This window comes from Scyliorhinus canicula, chromosome 19, assembly GCF_902713615.1.
Source record: "Scyliorhinus canicula chromosome 19, sScyCan1.1, whole genome shotgun sequence".
NCBI lineage: Eukaryota > Metazoa > Chordata > Chondrichthyes > Carcharhiniformes > Scyliorhinidae > Scyliorhinus > Scyliorhinus canicula.
In genome coordinates, this window is record NC_052164.1 from 13,018,173 (window position 1) to 13,036,052 (window position 17,880).

At 47.1% G+C, this 17,880-nt stretch overlaps 1 protein-coding gene across 1 annotated transcript in view; it reads left to right on the forward strand.

Moving 5' to 3' along the window:
* Positions 1–17,880, forward strand: part of rapgefl1 (Rap guanine nucleotide exchange factor (GEF)-like 1) — a 98,758-nt gene that overhangs the window by 35,264 nt on the left and 45,614 nt on the right. The window contains exon 3 of the mRNA XM_038779615.1: positions 17,030–17,108. Within this exon, the coding sequence (XP_038635543.1) occupies positions 17,030–17,108 (79 nt within the window). The remainder of the gene's footprint in view (positions 1–17,029; positions 17,109–17,880) is intronic.

Below are 17,880 nucleotides of genomic sequence, written 5' to 3' on the forward strand. Positions count from 1 at the left end.
CTGAGAAAGAGAAATTGGATTTAAAGATGTGTAAGTTAAACAAATCTCAATGTGAAGAATGTGTTTATCTGAAGGCTCGTTGCCATTATTCTGGTACGAATCACAATGTTTGCTCTCTGTCAGATAAAAGAATGCACCAGGTGAAGGAAGCCCAGAAAACTTATTTATGAGCCGAACAGCCCATTAATCGTCGCAAATTCTTCAGAAAAAGTACTGAAAGCGCAGCTTTCCAATCATCAACAGTCCTTGTTTCTTTTAAGATGAGTGGGATCTTCCCGTGTCAGCCGTAACTCAGTTGGCAACGCTCCCTCCTGTGAGTCAGAGGATTCTGGGTTCAAGTCACTCCAGGACCTGAGCACAAAAAAACCACGGCTGCCACACCTGTGCAGTAAAAGTAGTGCTTCACTGTTGGAGGTGCCGTTTTCCAGATAAGATGTGAATCCGAGGCTCGCCTGCCCTCTCAGGGGATGTAAAAAAGATCCCATTACACTATTTTGAAGTAGAGCAACACTGACTGCATTTCAAAGTGTGCCAGTGGCTTTGTGACGTCCCGTGTTTCTTTTTTTCTATTCCTTCATGGGATGTGGACATCGCAGGTTAGGCCAGAATTTATTACCCATCCCTAATTGCTCTTGAGAATTTGGGGAGGGGCTGCCTTCTTGAACCGCTGCAGTCCATGCGGTGTACGTACACCCGTAGTGCTGTTAGGGAAGGTGACAGTGCGGCGATATATTTCCAAGTCAGGATGGTGAGTTATGAAAGGTGCGATGGAAAGTCAGGTGTGTTTTTAAAATAAATTTAGAGTACCCAATTCATTTTTACCAATTGGAAAAAAAAATGAATGAAAATCGCTTATTGTCACGAGTAGGCTTCAAATGAAGTTACTGTGAAAAGCCCCTAAGGGGCAATTTACTGTGGCCAATCCACCTAGCCTGCACATCTTTGGGTTGTGGGGGTGAGACTCACACCAACACGGGGAGAATGTGCAAACTTCACACGGACAGTGACCCAGAGCCGGGATCGAACCTGGGACCTCGGCGCCGTGAGGCAGCAGTGCTACTCACTGCGCTGCCCTCAAATTCAGGTGTTTAATGGTGAGTAGGCATAGGAAGATCCCGATGACTATATGGACCTCAGTCACATAATTCAAAGCATCGGTGTTATCATTAACGTTGCAGAAGGAATTCTATGCTATCGCCTAGTCAGAGATGCCCATAGCCAATGAATGAACATAAAAAACACACAGGACATGATAAAGAAAAGATACAGGACATCACAAAGCCAATGACAGACTTTGAAATGTAGTCAGCGTTATAAAGTAGAGAATACAGGAGCCAATTAATGCACGGTTAGATCCTACAAACAGCAACGTGATAATGGCCGGATCATCTGCTTTTCGTGTGTGATGCTGATAGAGAGATAAATAAACGACCAGGACACAGGGAGATAACTCCCCTCCTTTGCTTCAAAATATTGCCATGGGATCTTTCTACATCAACCTGAGAGGGTAGACAAGGCCTCAGATTCACATCTTATCTGGAAAATGACACCCCTGACGGTGCGGCACTCCTGTACCGTACAGTATTGTCAACCTGATTATGGACCATCAATGTGAGCCCTTTCCACAAGTGGCAATGCGATTTGGTTGAGACACTGATTCATCTTCTACAGTTTAATTATGTACTCGAGCATGCTATTGACTTAACAATTTCTCACACATGGTAGTTCTACTGTGCAGCGTCTTACAAATGCAAACTGACATGCTGCACAAGATTAACATCCATCTAAAGGACCTTATGTTGGGAGGCATTTTCTTTTTGATAGCTTTAGTAAAGTTAAGTTTATTGTTGTGCTCTGTACCCCGCGTAGGGATGTCTTTAATGTGTGATATCTAAGTGGTTCCTGCTGCGTTTAGAGAGACTCACTGCTTGGCTAATCTCAAAGTGATTGACATCCACAAATGAGCCCATTTCAACTCTATGTCAAAATTCTGACTGCAAATTGTACTCCGAGAGGTGGTCACTGAGGTTAAATATGATACTGACAGTCAGTGTAGAAAGCAAATTGTTTCATTCTGCCACACTGATTTCCCTCACTTTCATCAATAGATGCAGTCTAATAATATCACACTGTGTGTTAAGAGCTAATACACTTAATCATAGAATCCCTACAGTGCAGAAGAAGGCCATTTGGCCCATCGTGTCTGGCCCGACCCTCTGAAAGAGCACCCTATCTCGCCCCAATCCTCACCACCCCCGTAACTCCACCTAACCTAACCAATGGACACCAAGGGGCAATTTAGCATGGCCAATCCACCTAACCTACACATCTTTGGACTATGGGAGGAAACCCACACAGACACGGGGAGAAAGTGCAAACTCCACATAGTCACCCGAGGCCGGAATCAAACCTGGGTCCCTGGTGCTGTGATACAGCAGTGCTAGCCTCTGTGCCGCCCTGTTAACATGCAATTATTTGTTGTGTAAGCACTATAGGACATCGGTAGACTTTTGCCTATGCTCCCACCGGAACAGCAGGAGATCTTTCAGCGATGCAAGCCTATTCTGCCATTCAATCAGGTCTCCTTATGGGACAAGGTTAGTTTATTGCACATTAACACACAAAGTTGGGGTTAACTATTCTTTTAGGGCTCCTTACTCTTCAATTAAAGGTGGACATGCAAATTCGCACTTGCTTTGAAGCCCACATCATGTGAATAACACCTGCTCTAAGGTAATGTTAGTGCAGCAAAGAGCTGGCGTAGATCCAATCCACAACACAGCAAAAGAGGACATTTCAGTGCACACAATAACCTGGAGCAGCAGCAGGTGGTACTTTGATGTTGGAGGTGGCGAAGGATTAAAGAGGCAGTAAGTCTTGGGCAGAGACCATCGTTGTGGTCCTGTATTATGTTAAGCAGTCTGATTGATGTAAGTGCCAAGTAGCCACATTAGGCTGGTTCTTCCATCAAGATTTGCATTTAATGGACTCCTTTTTAAGTAAATAATCAATGCTCCCTATGGCTGTGTGTGTGGAAACCACCAATATTGAAAGTAAATTATTGCTTTACGGTAAATTGATGGGCTGAATTTTACCAGCCCATTGGGCGGAGGCTTGGTGGCATGATGCCTGGCAAAGTTTATTTTTATTCACTGATGGGATGTGGGCATCACTGGCGAGACCAGCATTTATTGCCCATCCCTGGTTGACCTTGAAAGGTGGTGGTGAGCTGCCTTCTTGAAGCCTGAAGTGTAGGTACACCAACAGTGCTGTTAGGGAGGGAGTTCCTGGATTGTGGCTCAGCGACAATGAAGGATTGGCGATATATTTCCAAGTCAGTATGGGAGTGATATGGAAAGGAACTTCGAAGTGATGGTGTTACCTGGTATCTGCTGCTCTTGTCCTTGGGTTTGGAAGGTGCTGCCTAAGGAAACTTGGTAAGTTCCTGCAGTGCATCTTGCAGGTGGTACACATGGCTGCCACTGTTCATCGGTGGTGCACGGATTGAATGTTTGTGGAAGGCATACCATTCAAACGTGCTACTTTGTCCTGGATAGTGTTGAGCGATGATAAAACCCCAGGATGTTGAAAGTGCGGGATTCAGCGATGGTAATGACATTCAATGTCATGGGGTGTTGGTTGCATCCTCTCTTGTAGGAGATGGTCATTACCTGGCAATTGTGTGGCGCGAATGTTACTTGCCACTTCTTAGCTCAAGCCTAGATATTGTCCAGGTCTTGGTGCATTTGGTCATTGACTGCTTCAGTATCTGAGGATTTGCGAATGGTGCTGAACATTGTGCAGTCATCAGTGCGAGACACCATGGTGTGATACAGTAGTGGGTGATGTACCCAAGATCTTCCCACCACCATGCCATCTAGCCAGTGGTGGGAAAGATGGCAGACTAGGGTCAATTAGTCCACTTAAGCGGCCAATTATGGTCCTCTTCTTCCCTCCATTGGTATTTTACCAGTGCTTGGGGAGACCCCCACCACATCTGGAGATCAGCAGGTAAACCAAGGCAGCCTCCGGAATGCTGTGAGTGGAAGGGAAGAGTGTAGAGGGTTTGCATTCCTTATCGGACACTCTTTGGCCCATGGAGGGGCACCTCTGGTGGAAATTGCTGCCATGGTGGCAACATTGTTTCCTGTTCTAGATGACACTGCTCCCTCCCTCGCTGGGATCTGCTTAATTGGCCCAGGTGCCTGTAAACCCCACATACCCAACTTTGAGAACTGAATCAAACGTTTCATTCAGGAAGGACGAAAGGGTGGCTAATCCTGAAGCAAAACATGTCACTGATATACTCTGCGCTGCTGTTCTGGGATTAACATTAAGGTGCATTCATTCCTAAAGCAAAGGAGAGAGAGTTTAATCTGCATAACTGCACCGGACCGGACCTGGGAATATATAATACTGATATTGGGGGCGCGGTTCTCTCAGCCCGAAGCCGTGCTGGAGAATCCCCGCAACCGGCGCGATCTGCGCCACGCCGCCCCGATGCCGGCACACGATTCTCCACAGAGCGGAGAATCGGCACCATTGGCGCCGGCATGGTTGGCGCGCCACCGATCGGGGGCCGCTCTACGCGGCCGGCCCGCCGATTCTCGGCCCGATATGGGTCGAGTGGCCATAGTAAAAACGCCAAGTCCCACCAGCGCCGTCCACACCTGCTCTCGGCTGGCGGGAACTCGGCGTGGAAGGGTCGGGGGGGGGGGGGCGGCCTGTGGGTGGGGGGGAGGGGCGTCCGACCCCGAGGGGGGCCTCCAATGTGGCCTGGCCCGCAATCAGGGCCCACCGATCGGCAGGCCGGCCTCTCTGCTTGGCGGCCTCTTTTCCTCCGCGCCAGCCCCTGTAGTCTTGCGCCATGTTGCGTCAGGGTCGGCGCGTTGAAGGAAACCACTGCGCATGCACGGATCCCGCAGCGCCTATTTCACGCTGGGATCAGCAGCTGGAGCGGCGTGAAACGCTCCAGTGCCGTGCTGTCCCCCTGTAGGGGCCGGAATTGCTGACCCTGAGGCCGTGTTGGCGCCGTCGAGAAACGCGACGGCGTTTCCGACGGCGTCAACGCTTAGCCTCAGGATCACAGAGTCCCGCCCTGGATTTGTAAGTCAGAGACCAGAAATGTTTCGGCCAGTGGGTGGGATTTTTCATGGCAGCCCACTGCATGTTCCGACCCGCCATGTGAATATTAACGGGGTTTCCTGTTGTATGCATTCCCCGGGTGGCGGAGTGGCCCACCATTGGCTGGTGGCGGGATATTCCTGCCCCACCGCTGTCTGAGGGGTTTCCTGTTTTTCGCACCTTTTGCCGCCTGGGAACCTGTGGCCGGGTGTGTGTGTGTGTGGGGTGGGGGGGGGGGGGGGGGGGGGGGGGGGGGGGGGGGGGGGGGGGGGGGAGGTCGGGTCACTGACAGTGAGACCGGAAAATCCCACCTGTTGCAGTTAATTTTCAGGGAGAATTTGCTGTAATTGGACTGGGCTCTTGATGTTGGAGTTTGGCAATGCCTCCTTTGGAATGAGCCCGGCCAAGGTGGAAGAAGAAAGCTGATGGTATGATTAGAAGCGTTCTGCTGGGTTAACGTGTGGTTCAGGGAGGCATTCGTCTTGCTTCTTGGAAGTATGACCAGTGGTTTACGAAAAGGAAAAAGAAAGATATCCATTTACGCAATAGCTTTCATGACCTCAGGATTTTCCAAACTGCTTTGCAGCAACAAACTACTTTTGAAGTGTTGAAATGTAGGAAAGGCAGCAGCCAATTTGTTTAACCTTATATAGAACACAAGATAAATGTGTTAATAAAGGCACTGATAATACGGGGTTTATCAAAGAAATAGGTTTAATGGGTTTTCTCAAAACGGAAGGCTTTCCTGTGATAGTAAAACAAATAAATGTTGTATCTACTTAAAAATCAGCTTTTCTGTGCACTTAGTTGCTATTTTTAAAGATCTGGACAATGAATCATTTGACGGTGAAGAAATATGTTCCTTTTTTAAAAATTTAGTGTACCCAATTCATTTTTTCCAATTAAGGGGCAATTTAGCGTGGCCAATCCACCTAACCCTGCACACCTTTGGGTTGTGTGGGCGAAACCCACGCAGACATGGGGAGAATGTGCAAACTCCACACGGACAGTGACCCAGAGCCGGGATCGAACCTGGGACCTCGGTGCCGTGGGGCAGCAGGGCTAACCACTGTGCCACCGTGCTGCCCCGAAATATGTTGCTTTTGACCCATATCTCTCTATCCAGTGTTAGGAGATATTGTCCATTTGAGTGTTTTAAATAAATGGGTAATAAGCACTCTTTTATGCATTCCATCAAACTCTCCCTTCTTGTCCAATTCGGTTTTCTACTTGTTCAATCAAACGTGTATTTCATTGCCAAGATTTACTCCTGCTTCGTCCTCTGGGAGACTGTTCTGTTATTTGGATAATAATGAGGAGTGTATATTTATTTTAATTGTGGAGCCCCAGACTCTCCATTGTCACCAGTGTAAATGTTAAGACGATAGCTGTTCATTAACCTATTAAAGTCTAGCCAGAGTAAATCCTTTAAGTCCTTTAACTAGTGCTAGAATCCTACAGAGTGTTAGTAATGGGGGAAAAAAGCTGTTGCAGCTTGCTGTGCAGTGAAGCAATCGGGCAAGGGTGCCTCTGATGAACACACACACGGACAGCACAATCTAGCGCGCCTGAAGTACTGAACAAAGGCCTGACACTCGCGTTTCATCGCCCCACAGCTTCCTTGTGTTCAAACAGGGGTAGCACGGTACCTCAGCGGTTAGCACGGTTGCTTCACAGTTCCAGGGTCCCAGGTTCGATTCCCAACTTGAGTCACTGTCTGTGCGGAGTCTGAACGTTCTCTCCGTGTGTGCGTGCGTTTCTTCCGGGTGCTCCGGTTTCCTCCCACAGCCCAAAGATGTGCAGGTTAGGTGGATTGGACATGATAAATTTCCCTTAGTGTCCACAAAGGTTAGATGGGGTTACTGGGTTACGGGGATAGGGTGGAAGCGTGGGCTTAAGTAGGGTGCTCTTTCCAAGAGCCGGTGCAGACCTGATGGGCCGAATGGCCTCTTTCTGCACTGTAAATTCTATGATTCTATGAAACTGGGCATGTTAATTGTTACATAGCTGCCTCCACTTCACTCTTTTGCAGACCTCAGAAATGCACCGTCTCTCTTCACTTGCTCCTGCCATTCGCCAAACCTTTATTGGGCCAACGTTGAGGCCCATCCTGATCTTACCAGCTTATCCTGCCCATTGCTGCCCATTTGTCGCCCACCCTTAATTGCCCTTGAACTGGGTGGCTTGCTGGGCCATTTCAGTGCGTGGTTCGGAATCAGCCACATTGCTGAGGGCCTGGAGTCACATGTAGGTCACACCAGGTAAAGGTGGCAGATTTTGACTTGTACCTATTATGCTTGACCTTCCTTTTGCCGCACGCTAGCACAAGTGGTTAGCACTATGGCTTCACAGCGCCAGGGTCCCAGGTTAGATTCCCGGCTTGGGTCACTGTTTGTGCGGAGTCTGCACCTTCTCCCCGTGTCTGCGTGATTTTCCTCCGGGTGCTCCGGTTTCCCCCACAAGTGCCGAAAGACTTCCTGTTAGGTGAATTGGACATTCTGAATTCTCCCTCTGTGTGTACCCGAACAAGCGCCGGAGTGTGGCGACTAAGGGCTTTTCGCAGTAACTTCATTGCAGTGTTAATGCAAGCCTACTGCTGACATTAATAAAGATTATTATTATTTTGAATCTGCACTGTGATTCTTTTCATCAGACACAAATGCATTTTCCCTCCCGCCCCTCCTTTGCCCCATTCCTCCTTTCCAGGCTCCAGTTTCGGCATCTCTGGCTGCCGTCTGCGTTCCGACGATTCTTCCCTGGGTCGCTGTGCAGCTGAATTGTATCTCTTTATCTGCTTATTCTGAGCACTTGTAAACATTTCAAACTCTGCTGTTTGCCTCTGAATTGCATTTGAAATGGGGGGTTTAATCTCTGAGTAAATACCCTACCTTCTAATTCCACAATTGTTAGGTTTTTGGCCCTATATTGGTCTTGGGCTTAGTGCATTTATCTACCTGGTCATTGTCTAGGTAATTTGCCAATGGTCACTGTCTCCAAGCTTTCCAGCCATATCACATTACCCCTTCTGATCATTCTTGACTTTGGAATGGTGTGGAATAAACACTCTATTAGGCCATGGCTTGGCCTATACACTGCGAAACCAACTGATTAAATAGTAAATGGAACAGTGGCAAACATATCTTGTCGATTTACAGTGGATCAAATTGCACTGGAAGCTGTTTCACAGTCCGCTATATATTTTTATTCACCCTCTTTCACTGCCCCCACTGACCCCGCTTACAAGATGGCTTCTAATTATAGACATACTGTATTTCATTTTTCTGCATATTCTTCCATTTCATTCTGCAGTAAAATCTACAAGAGTTTTGGAAAGGACAAACACAAAGCAACAGCATCATAGAGAACGGCATGATGTTCAAAAGGATGTATGTTCCCTTTTGTATCCGCAACGTTATAACAAAACAATATTGACTGAATCAGCAGACGTGCGGCACAGGGGTTAGCACAGTTGCTTCACAGCGCCAGAGTCCCAGGTTCGATTACCGGTTTGGGTCACTGTCTGTGCAGAGTCTGCAAGTTCTCCCCGTGTCTGCGTGGGTTTCCTCCGGGTGCTCCGGCTTCCTCCCATGAGTCCCGAAAGACATGCTTGTTAGATGAATTGGACTTTTTGAAATCTTCCTTTATGTACCCGAACAAGTGTCGGAGTGTGGCGACTAGGGGCTTTTCACCATAACATTATTGCAGTGTATTTTCACCATAACATTATTGCAGTGTATTTTCACCATAACATTATTGCATTTACGCAGCGCCAAGGCCCGGCACGCGTAAATGATGCGGCGCCGCTCCTAGCCCCCCGGGGCTGGGAGAATAGGGGGCAAGGAGCAGCGCCGCGTCATTTACGCGCGCCGGGCCTTGGCGCCACGTAAATTACTCCGGTTTTCACTCCGCCGTCGGGACTTAGTCTCCCGATGGGAGAATCTTGCCCTTTAACTCAATAAAAATGTGTTTACTTAAACAGAGTTAAAACCAGGCCCACCTCACAGTTCTGGTGTCATTCTAGTAAATTGTCTTTGTAACTTCTCCCGTGTCTCCTTATCTTTTTTATACTATGGAGCCAAGAACTGTTCACAATGCCTCAAGTGCAGTCGAATGACTAACCAAGGTTCTGCACAAATTTAACATACTTTGTCCAATTTTCAATTCTATTGCTGCAGCAAAGTATCCAGTGCTTCATTTGCTTGCTTTACATAGCCTTGTTAACCTAGGTTGCTACTTATAATGGGCTGTGTCTCTACACCCACAGATCACTTCAGACACTTTAATGTCCAAGGTGTGCCCTTCTTATTCCTCTGAATAATAAGTACTTGCATTTCCCTACAATGAACTTCAGTTGACATCATACTGATGGTGAAGTGGAAACTTAATCCATTTCTCAAAGAACAGGTCATAACAAGTAAATATGTATGAGAATGTGCATAAAATGCATGTGTAATAGTCGAGTCATTTACAAATAATTCATGAAACATGATGAATAGTGGCTTATGCCAGTAAATGTAACCTTTTATACAGACAATGTTCAATCATAATGCATTAGATATAAATATAACCAGACTTAATCATGTGTAAGTGTATCAGAGTAAATGTGGTGTCATGGATTAGTGAGACCCCCATCCCCCACAGATTCATTTCCCTGAATCCCTGCTGAGTTTTTGATCTCCTCTGCAATGGTTCTCTTCTCCCTTCCTATTAAGAGGTGGCTAATTTCATGCATCCCGCTGTGCTCCCCTCTTCCTCGGCAGTCCCTCCGAATCGAGCGACCTGCTTCCACTCCAGTTCACTGGGATAGGAGATGGCTGATAAGTCCAATGTGTGATCTGCGGCCTCCATCACATGTGGGACAGTTGGTTCTTTAGGGAAGATGGGTTGTTTGGAGCTTCGTGCACTTCCTCCAACACTTTGACCGTGCCTCTGTATGGACGCGATGATGTCTCTCGTTGTGTTCAGTGCCTTCCCGAATGAGCTTCCTTCATTTTGGTTGGCCAAAAGCCAGGGTCTCCCATGACAAATGTTTGACCTCTTCGGGGATACCTTGAAGATTTCCCTAAGACGTTCCCGTTGTCCTCCTGGGAGTCCCCTGCCCGGACCCTGGCCACGCTCTCGAACAATAGAGACGCGCAATCAAGGGCGAAAAGAAGATTGGAGAAAAATAAGAGGGATTGGCACCTTCAAGTGAAAGGGAGGTGAGCAGCAGATAGGGTTGGCCTTTGCACTTCTGTTCTTCAGATATCTAGCAATGCTTGTTGCAATAAACGTGCGTATGGACGTTGGATAGGATTGGGTTCAGTTACAATGCACCCGCAATCAAACAACTGTTAACACTCACTGCCTTGGCTCATATGGGGAGGTTGGTGAGTTGGACACGGTACTGGAAGAAAGCCAACTGCACCCTCAGCATGTCATTAACGGCAGTAAAAGAGTGAGCAGGGGAAATGGGAAAAATTCCCAAAATCGGAAGGAAATAGACACTAATAAAATGTCAAACTTTAAAAAAACTTGTTTAAAATACTCACGTACATTGGTCTTCAAAAGCAATATTGCACCATCCAAAACCTTTGGTTGTGTTCATGCCCATCTCATTCCCCCCCCCCAACGCCCCCCCCCCCCCCCTCCCCCCACCTACCCAGCCACTATTATTCCACACTACTTTAATGAGCATGCAAACCAGGGTAAATCCCAAACCTCACAGGAGCTGACAGATCAAGGTAACCACTCAATATTCCTTGACTGTACCTATGTTAATCCCATATGAAAGAGGATCATTTTGTACAATAACTCGTAATGACAACTTCTGTACAATATTATGCAGAACCTAAATATATTGTGAGAAGTTTTGGGCCCCGTATCTAAGATAGGACCTGCTGGCCTTGGAGAGGGTCCAGAGGAGGTTCACAAGAATGATCCCCGGAATGAAGAGCTCGTCATATGAGGAGCGGTTGAGGGCTCTGGGTCTGTACTTGTTGGGAGTTTAGAAGGATGAGGGGGATCTTATTGAAACTTACAGAATACTGAGAGGCCAAGTGCACAGCCTCAGACTGAAAGGACGATCCTTTAAAACAGAGATGAGCAGGGATTTCTTCAGGTAGAGGGTGGTGAATCTGTGGAATCCTTTTCCGCAGAAGGAGGCCATGTCACTGAGTGTCTTTAACACAGAGATACATAGATAGGTTCTTGATTAATAAGGGGGTCAGGGGTTATGGGGAGAAGGTAGGAGAATGGGGATGACAAATATATCAGCCATGATTGAATGGCGGAGCAGACCCAATGGCTTAATTCTGCTCCTATTTCTCAGGATCACAGATGGTGATATGAACAAGGGTTCTGTGCCTGTGATGGGGTTGCAGCAAAATGGTCTGTTACAGTTAAAGGCCTGGCCTCTCAACAGTTGGAGTAGCCATTCAATAGAACCGCTGTCTGCCCAGGCTTCAAGTAAGAGCAAGATGACAAAACACTTACCCAACCAGCCTCTGCCGAAGCAGATAGTTGAAATGCCTCCCTGCAATAAGTGAGTGCGAGCTCCTTATTTGGAAACAGAAACTCCATCTTGATGTATTTCTCATGAACTTGGTTCGTAGATTCTTAAGCAGAGATTCCATGGATATGAGACATATAATTTTCAACAGCAAAAAAACACAGCATTAAAGCTTGGCCCATCACAACGATGTGATAATGATCGTATAATCTGAATCTTAGGATGTTGGCTGAGATAAAAATATTAGCCAGGAGATCTCCTCTGCTCTTCTTCACAGTAATGGGATATTTTAAACACACCAGAGAATGAAGACAGGGCCTGGCTTTAAGGCCTCATACAAAAGATGGATGTTCTACCTGTTTGTTCCCTGTTTATTCCCTTATTTCCCCTTTCTTTTATTCTGCTGGTACAGTTTTGATCCACAAATGATCAATGGACCTTTGTGACTTTAAGGCAAAGCGGCCTGTGCCTTAAAATCCAAACGGAGGATTGCAGGAGAGATCAGTGATGACTTGATTTGATTGGTTTAGCTGATTGCCAATGATTTGGACCAGAAGCCGTGATCTGCCCGGTAACAGGTCACGATTGAATATTATCCTTCTGGAATGTTTCTCGGAGCCAAAAGGTTCTTTTTTAGTTTCACTTCTGGTTCTGCAGTCTTGGTGGAGGATTTAAACGAATTCTCTCCCAAAAGGCCCATCTTCATAAGACCATTGGGAGGGCTGGTTTTCTCTCTCCAGCAAGACTGGGTGTTATTCTCCCGAGAGTGCAAAGGCTTGAAGTCAAGCCACGGGCTGGGAGCCGGGCTTGATGTGAGACAAAGTGTCTCAAGAAAGAAATAGGCTTGAATGTGAACCTTCAAGTTGAAGGCTCAGTTTAATAAGAACTAAAATGACTCTCCAGAAGACCTGCTGCCTCTGAAGTACCGTACTCAATGAATAACTCTGCCTAGAACATCCTCACCACCTGTGAATATGTGGCTTTGATCAACCAGTGTCCTGAGCAAAGAGTTCATAATCTGAAGCAAGGACTCTTACCCTTATTTCTTAATCCTTATTATTTTTACCCCTTTCCACCCCTCTGTGTTTGTCTGTCTCGCGTCAGAGTGGTAGAGGGTGAGAGAGTTAAAAGAGGTAGTAGGTTAGCGTGCTTGTTATCCAGTTGTCATTACTGCATATTTCATCTTTATTCCTGTTAGAAATAAACACTTATCATGATTCAACTTACAAACCTGGGGCCGCCGAAAATCCCGCTTCCGCCGTGGCAGAGATTCTCTGCCACCCGGGAATTGGCGGGGGCGGGAATCACGCCCCGCTGATCGGCGTGACGTTTGCGCCGATTGGCGAGGCCCCTGTGGCGATTCTCCGGCCCGCGATGGGCCAAAGTCCCGCCGCTGGGAAGCCTCTCCCGCCGCCGAGGTTTGAACCACCTCTGGTGGCGACGGGATCGACGGCGCGACCGGGCCCCCGGGGTCCTGGGGGGGGCGCGGGGCGATCGGACCCCGGGGGGTGCCCGCACGGTGGCCAGGCCCGCGATCAGGGGCCCCCGATCGGTGGGCAGGCCAGTGCCTTGGGGGCACTCTTTCTCCTCCGCCGCCGCCATGGCGGAAGCGGAAGAGAATCCCACCGGCGCATGCGCAAACCGGCGAAGGCCTTTCGGCCAGCCCGGGCGGCGGGCCTGAAAGACCGCTGGTTCCGGTTTTGGCGCCAGTCGGCGTGGTGCCAACCGCTCCGGAGCGGGCCTAGCCCCCAAAGCTACGGAGAATTCTGCACCTTTGGGGAGGCCCGACGTCGGAGTGGTTGGCGCCACTCCTCTACACCAGGACCCCCCGTCCCGCCGGGTAGGGGAGAATGCCGCTCCTGTTGACTGTAATCATTGGGCAGCTCATGGCCAAAAGTTTCCAGAATTTTTTAAAGAATTGTTGGTTAATTCACTTGTGAGTCTGGGGCACGTGGAATTGGCCACGCCCTTGCCCAAGGATGATGTAACAAAACCTGCTATCCTTACCCAGCCTGGCCTACCTGTGACTCCACATCCACATCAATCTAGTTGATTGTTAACTGCCCTCTGAAATAGCCGAGTAAGACACTCAGTTCCAGGGCAATTAGGAACGAGGAACACACACTGGCTTTTTCAGTGACGCTCAAATCCCATCAAAGATTTTTTTAAAAGTCTGTGGCTACACTGTGCGTCAGTATTTGCTCCTATGCAAAGTGAAAACAAGATGCCAGGGCCATTGAATAGGTGTGTTTATATTCCAGGTAAATGATTTTCACTTTGTGTATTTATGGAATCTTATCTTGCAATTAAGTGGTTGACTGGTCAGAGAAAAACAATGCTGTTTTGATGCAGGCTTGAATTCTGTGTGTAAAATGAAGACAGACATTTCCTGTGATACACCTCAGTGAAAGAAGCCGATAGCAACCACAACATTGTTTTTTGTGATGCAACTAATTTTTTATGCCTGTCACAATCCCTGATGCAAAATATTCAGTGTCGGTGTCCATAATTTGCACAGTTTACAGTCAGCTCCGCTGGCATCTTGAGTGGGGGGGGGGGGGGGGGGGATTGTGCCCAGCGGCTGCAAGGCAGGTGTGAGGATAATTAAATTGTTGTCTGCTGAGTAGCTGTGAATAGGTTTTGCCTTCATATAGCACCTTCCATGACCAGAAGATGTCTCAAAAGTATTTCACAGCCAGTGAAGTATTTGTGAAATGTTGTAACATCGGAAACAGTGACTGTGACTCAAAAGTACTTCACTGGCTATAAAGTGGCTCGGGATATCCTGAGGTCGCAAAAGTCGCTGTATAAATGCAAGTCTTTCATTCAGAGGTGCTGCTTAGATACATAGGAAGTTGCATAGGAAGGAGCCTGGCTGTTTACCTTTAAAGATAGCTCTGCCAAAGAGCCAGCACAGGACTGATGGGCAGAATGGCCTCTCACTGCTGTATTGTTCTATGATTCAAAAACTGAGCTCAAATCCTGCCAGGTTGATGGGATTGAATTTCTCCTTTTTCTAATGGCTGTAATAATCCTACACCTGCTCCCCAGTGACGTCTGCCTGAGTTGGCAAACTGGTGCCAAATTAGGGCCACTTTGGCACATTCTTACTGGGTTAATCATTTTTTTATAGGACCTTGGCAGTCATCAGAGGAAACTTCCAAATGCTTTGTATCAGGTATCTTTGAATCCACATTTCAGATCATACATATGTATATATTTAGGAAGAAGGAAAATAAATGCTCTTGCATTTAAAGAATTATTTTTACAACTCAGAATGACTCACAACACTTCATAGCATATTATGTTCTTCAGTAGCAAATGCAGCTGTCAATTGGGCACAGAAAACCTTGCAAACAGCAATGAAATGAAATGAAAATCGCTTATTGTCACAAGTTGGCTTCAAATCAAGTTACTGTGAAAAGCCCCTAGTCGCCACATTCCGGCGCCTGTTCGGGGAGGCAGGTACGGGAATTGAACCGTGCTGCTGGCCTGCCTTGATCTGCTTTCAAAGCCAGCGATTTAGCCCAGTGTGCCAAACCAGCCCCATTGAGTCGTTACCTTGTTTGGTGATTAGTATGAGCAATGGCCAGAAAACCCTTGTTCTTATTTATATTATGCTGTTGAATGGAATGTTTAATTTAGATCAGACTGGACTTTGATTTAATATCTCGCCTGAAAGACAGCTCCTCCAACAATATTCCCTCAACATTACAGGCCAGATTGGCTGCCTAATACTGGAAAGGGGGTTAAGCCTATGGCCGTCTGAACCAGAGCATGAATATTACCTATCACTGAGCCAACAGTTAATTCAAGGCACAATTGGCCAATTAAGCCACAACTTCTGGAAGAGTTTCTATGTCCTCAAATTTGGCAATCGCATCTCTGTACAGAATGATTCATTCCTTTCCAGGCACTGCAGTATCAGTCAAGAGGCAGATGATGAGTGTTGAGGGGGGGACCTTAGGTTCCTCCAGTAGGAGAGGAACCTTAGGTTCCTCCAGTAGGAGAGGCAGCAAGAGATGAATGACCTCCATGATCTATCCTTGTCTTTATAAAAAGCCAGTGAGGGATTTTCTCCCCGTCACAGCTCCCGAAACACAATTACATTTAGATATTCTCTAGCACACAACGCGAACCTCCATAGCAAAACTCAGGAAGTGCATGACAGCCAAATGAGGAAGAAGAAAGAGGACTCAACGTTGAGTTCAACAACTTCAGACCATAAACCCTGACCCCCATTTTGTCCACCGCTCCCAGATCTCCAAGTACGACTCTGTACTTTGTTCTCATGTTTTGCTTTCAAGGGCAGCACAGTGGCGCAGTGAGTAGCACTGCTGCCTCACGGCGCCGAGGTCCCAGGTTCGATCCCGGCTCTGGGTCACTGTCCGTGTGGAGTTTGCACATTCTCCCCATGTTTGCGTGGGTTTCGCCCCCACAACCCAAAAAGGTGCAAGCTAGGTGGATTGGCCACTCTAAATTGCCCCTTAATTGGAAAAATGATTGGGTACACTAAATTTAAAAAAAAAAAAATGTTTTGCTTTCAGACAGCGCCGACTCTTTTTCTGCTGTTAACATATTCTACCTTCAGACAGTGCTGACCTTTATTCCGCTATTAACATCTGCTTTAGTCTTTCATACTACCCCCACCATTCCATTTGTGTTGTGCTCCATGACATCTTTGTCATTTAATCTCTGCTGACCTCCAACCTATCCTTGACATTCTATTTCGCTCCACCTGCTCCCACCAACCCGTGAGACATAGGAGCAGAATGAGGACATTTGGCCCATCGAGTCTGCCACGCCATTCAGTCATGGCTGATATGTCTCTCCCCTTGCCTTTTTTAAACATCAGAAAATGCAACACGTTTCTACCGCTCTCCAGTTCTGATGAAGTGTCATATTAGACTTGAAACGTTAACTCTGTTAGTCTCGCCACAGATGCAGCCAGACCTGCTGAGTTTTTCCTCAGCGCTTTAGTGTTTTTATTGTGGAAGGAAGCAGTGCCAGCACCATTATACTCCAAACACTGAAGCCTGGAGACTCTATAGTGAAAACCACCCAAGCTCCAAATCTTGTGTTACACCCTTGTTCAGGCTGCCAAGAATCCCGCACCAGTCCTGTTGATACTTATTTTCACAACTTGTCTCTGGAGCTGTAGGCCAGGCACTCCCAGTTAGCGGCTGCAGATGCTCCTGGGGTGGGACACCTTATTTGTATTCAGCCACGCACCCCACCACGAGAGCTCAGGTCCAGAAGGCTTTTTTGCTTGCCACAGTGTCATTAGCTACAACGAGATCACCACAGTTAAAGTTGCGTGTAAAATATTTCTTTATGTATTATATAAAGGTGATAATATATATTAGCAGCGAACCCCAGTATGTTTCTGATGATTTTTTTTTTGTCTTCTTGCAGAAATTTTGCTGGATGATTTCCTCCTCACCCACTCAGTCTTCATGCCAACTGACAGGCTGCTGCAGGTTCTCCACAAACAATATCCTTCCTTTGGAAAATATTGCCTCACTCTCGTTATTAAATCAAACGGGAATCTACGTCTGTTTGACAAAACCTATAATATTCCTATCAACAGCTATTGGGTAAATTGTCATTTATTCGCAAACGCACACCCAAATTAATTATCATCCTCAGCTTTTTACTTTTTGTAAATTGGAGACCTCCCACAATCTTTCGCATATGAACATAACTCTTTCGGGTTTTTTGTCCCTCCTCTTTCATGTTCTCTGCATTCCGTTTGAGAAGGCAAGCCTCCTCACGCACCATTTTCTTTTAGCTTTGTGGGAACAGATTTCAGGTCCCGATCTGTCGAACCCCTTATCCCCAGATGCAAGCGTAAATGCGGAGCAGGCACTATGCAGCTAAAACCTGCAAATCAGGGTCCCCGGCCTGTTTTTACTGGTGGAGGCATGCTACGCCCAAATGGTCCACTCAAATATTTGGGGTCCAACCATATAGCTCAGTTGGCTATATAGTTCGGGTGTGATACATAATGATGCCAATGGAGCAGGTTGCCAATGGAGCAGGTTCAACCCCCAGTTGTGCTGGTTCATTGGGAGGGGGGGGGGGGGGGCGCTTCCTCATCATCCCGGGCTTTATGTTGAGTGGTGCCCCCAAGTTCTTTGTAACCCATTGTCTCTCTTTTGGAGAGAGATACTTATTGTGGTTTTTGGACTATGGCTAATTAATTACTTAATAAAGTGGTCAAACTGGGGATCTTTAAAGAACATCACCTCATCAGAGATTAGACT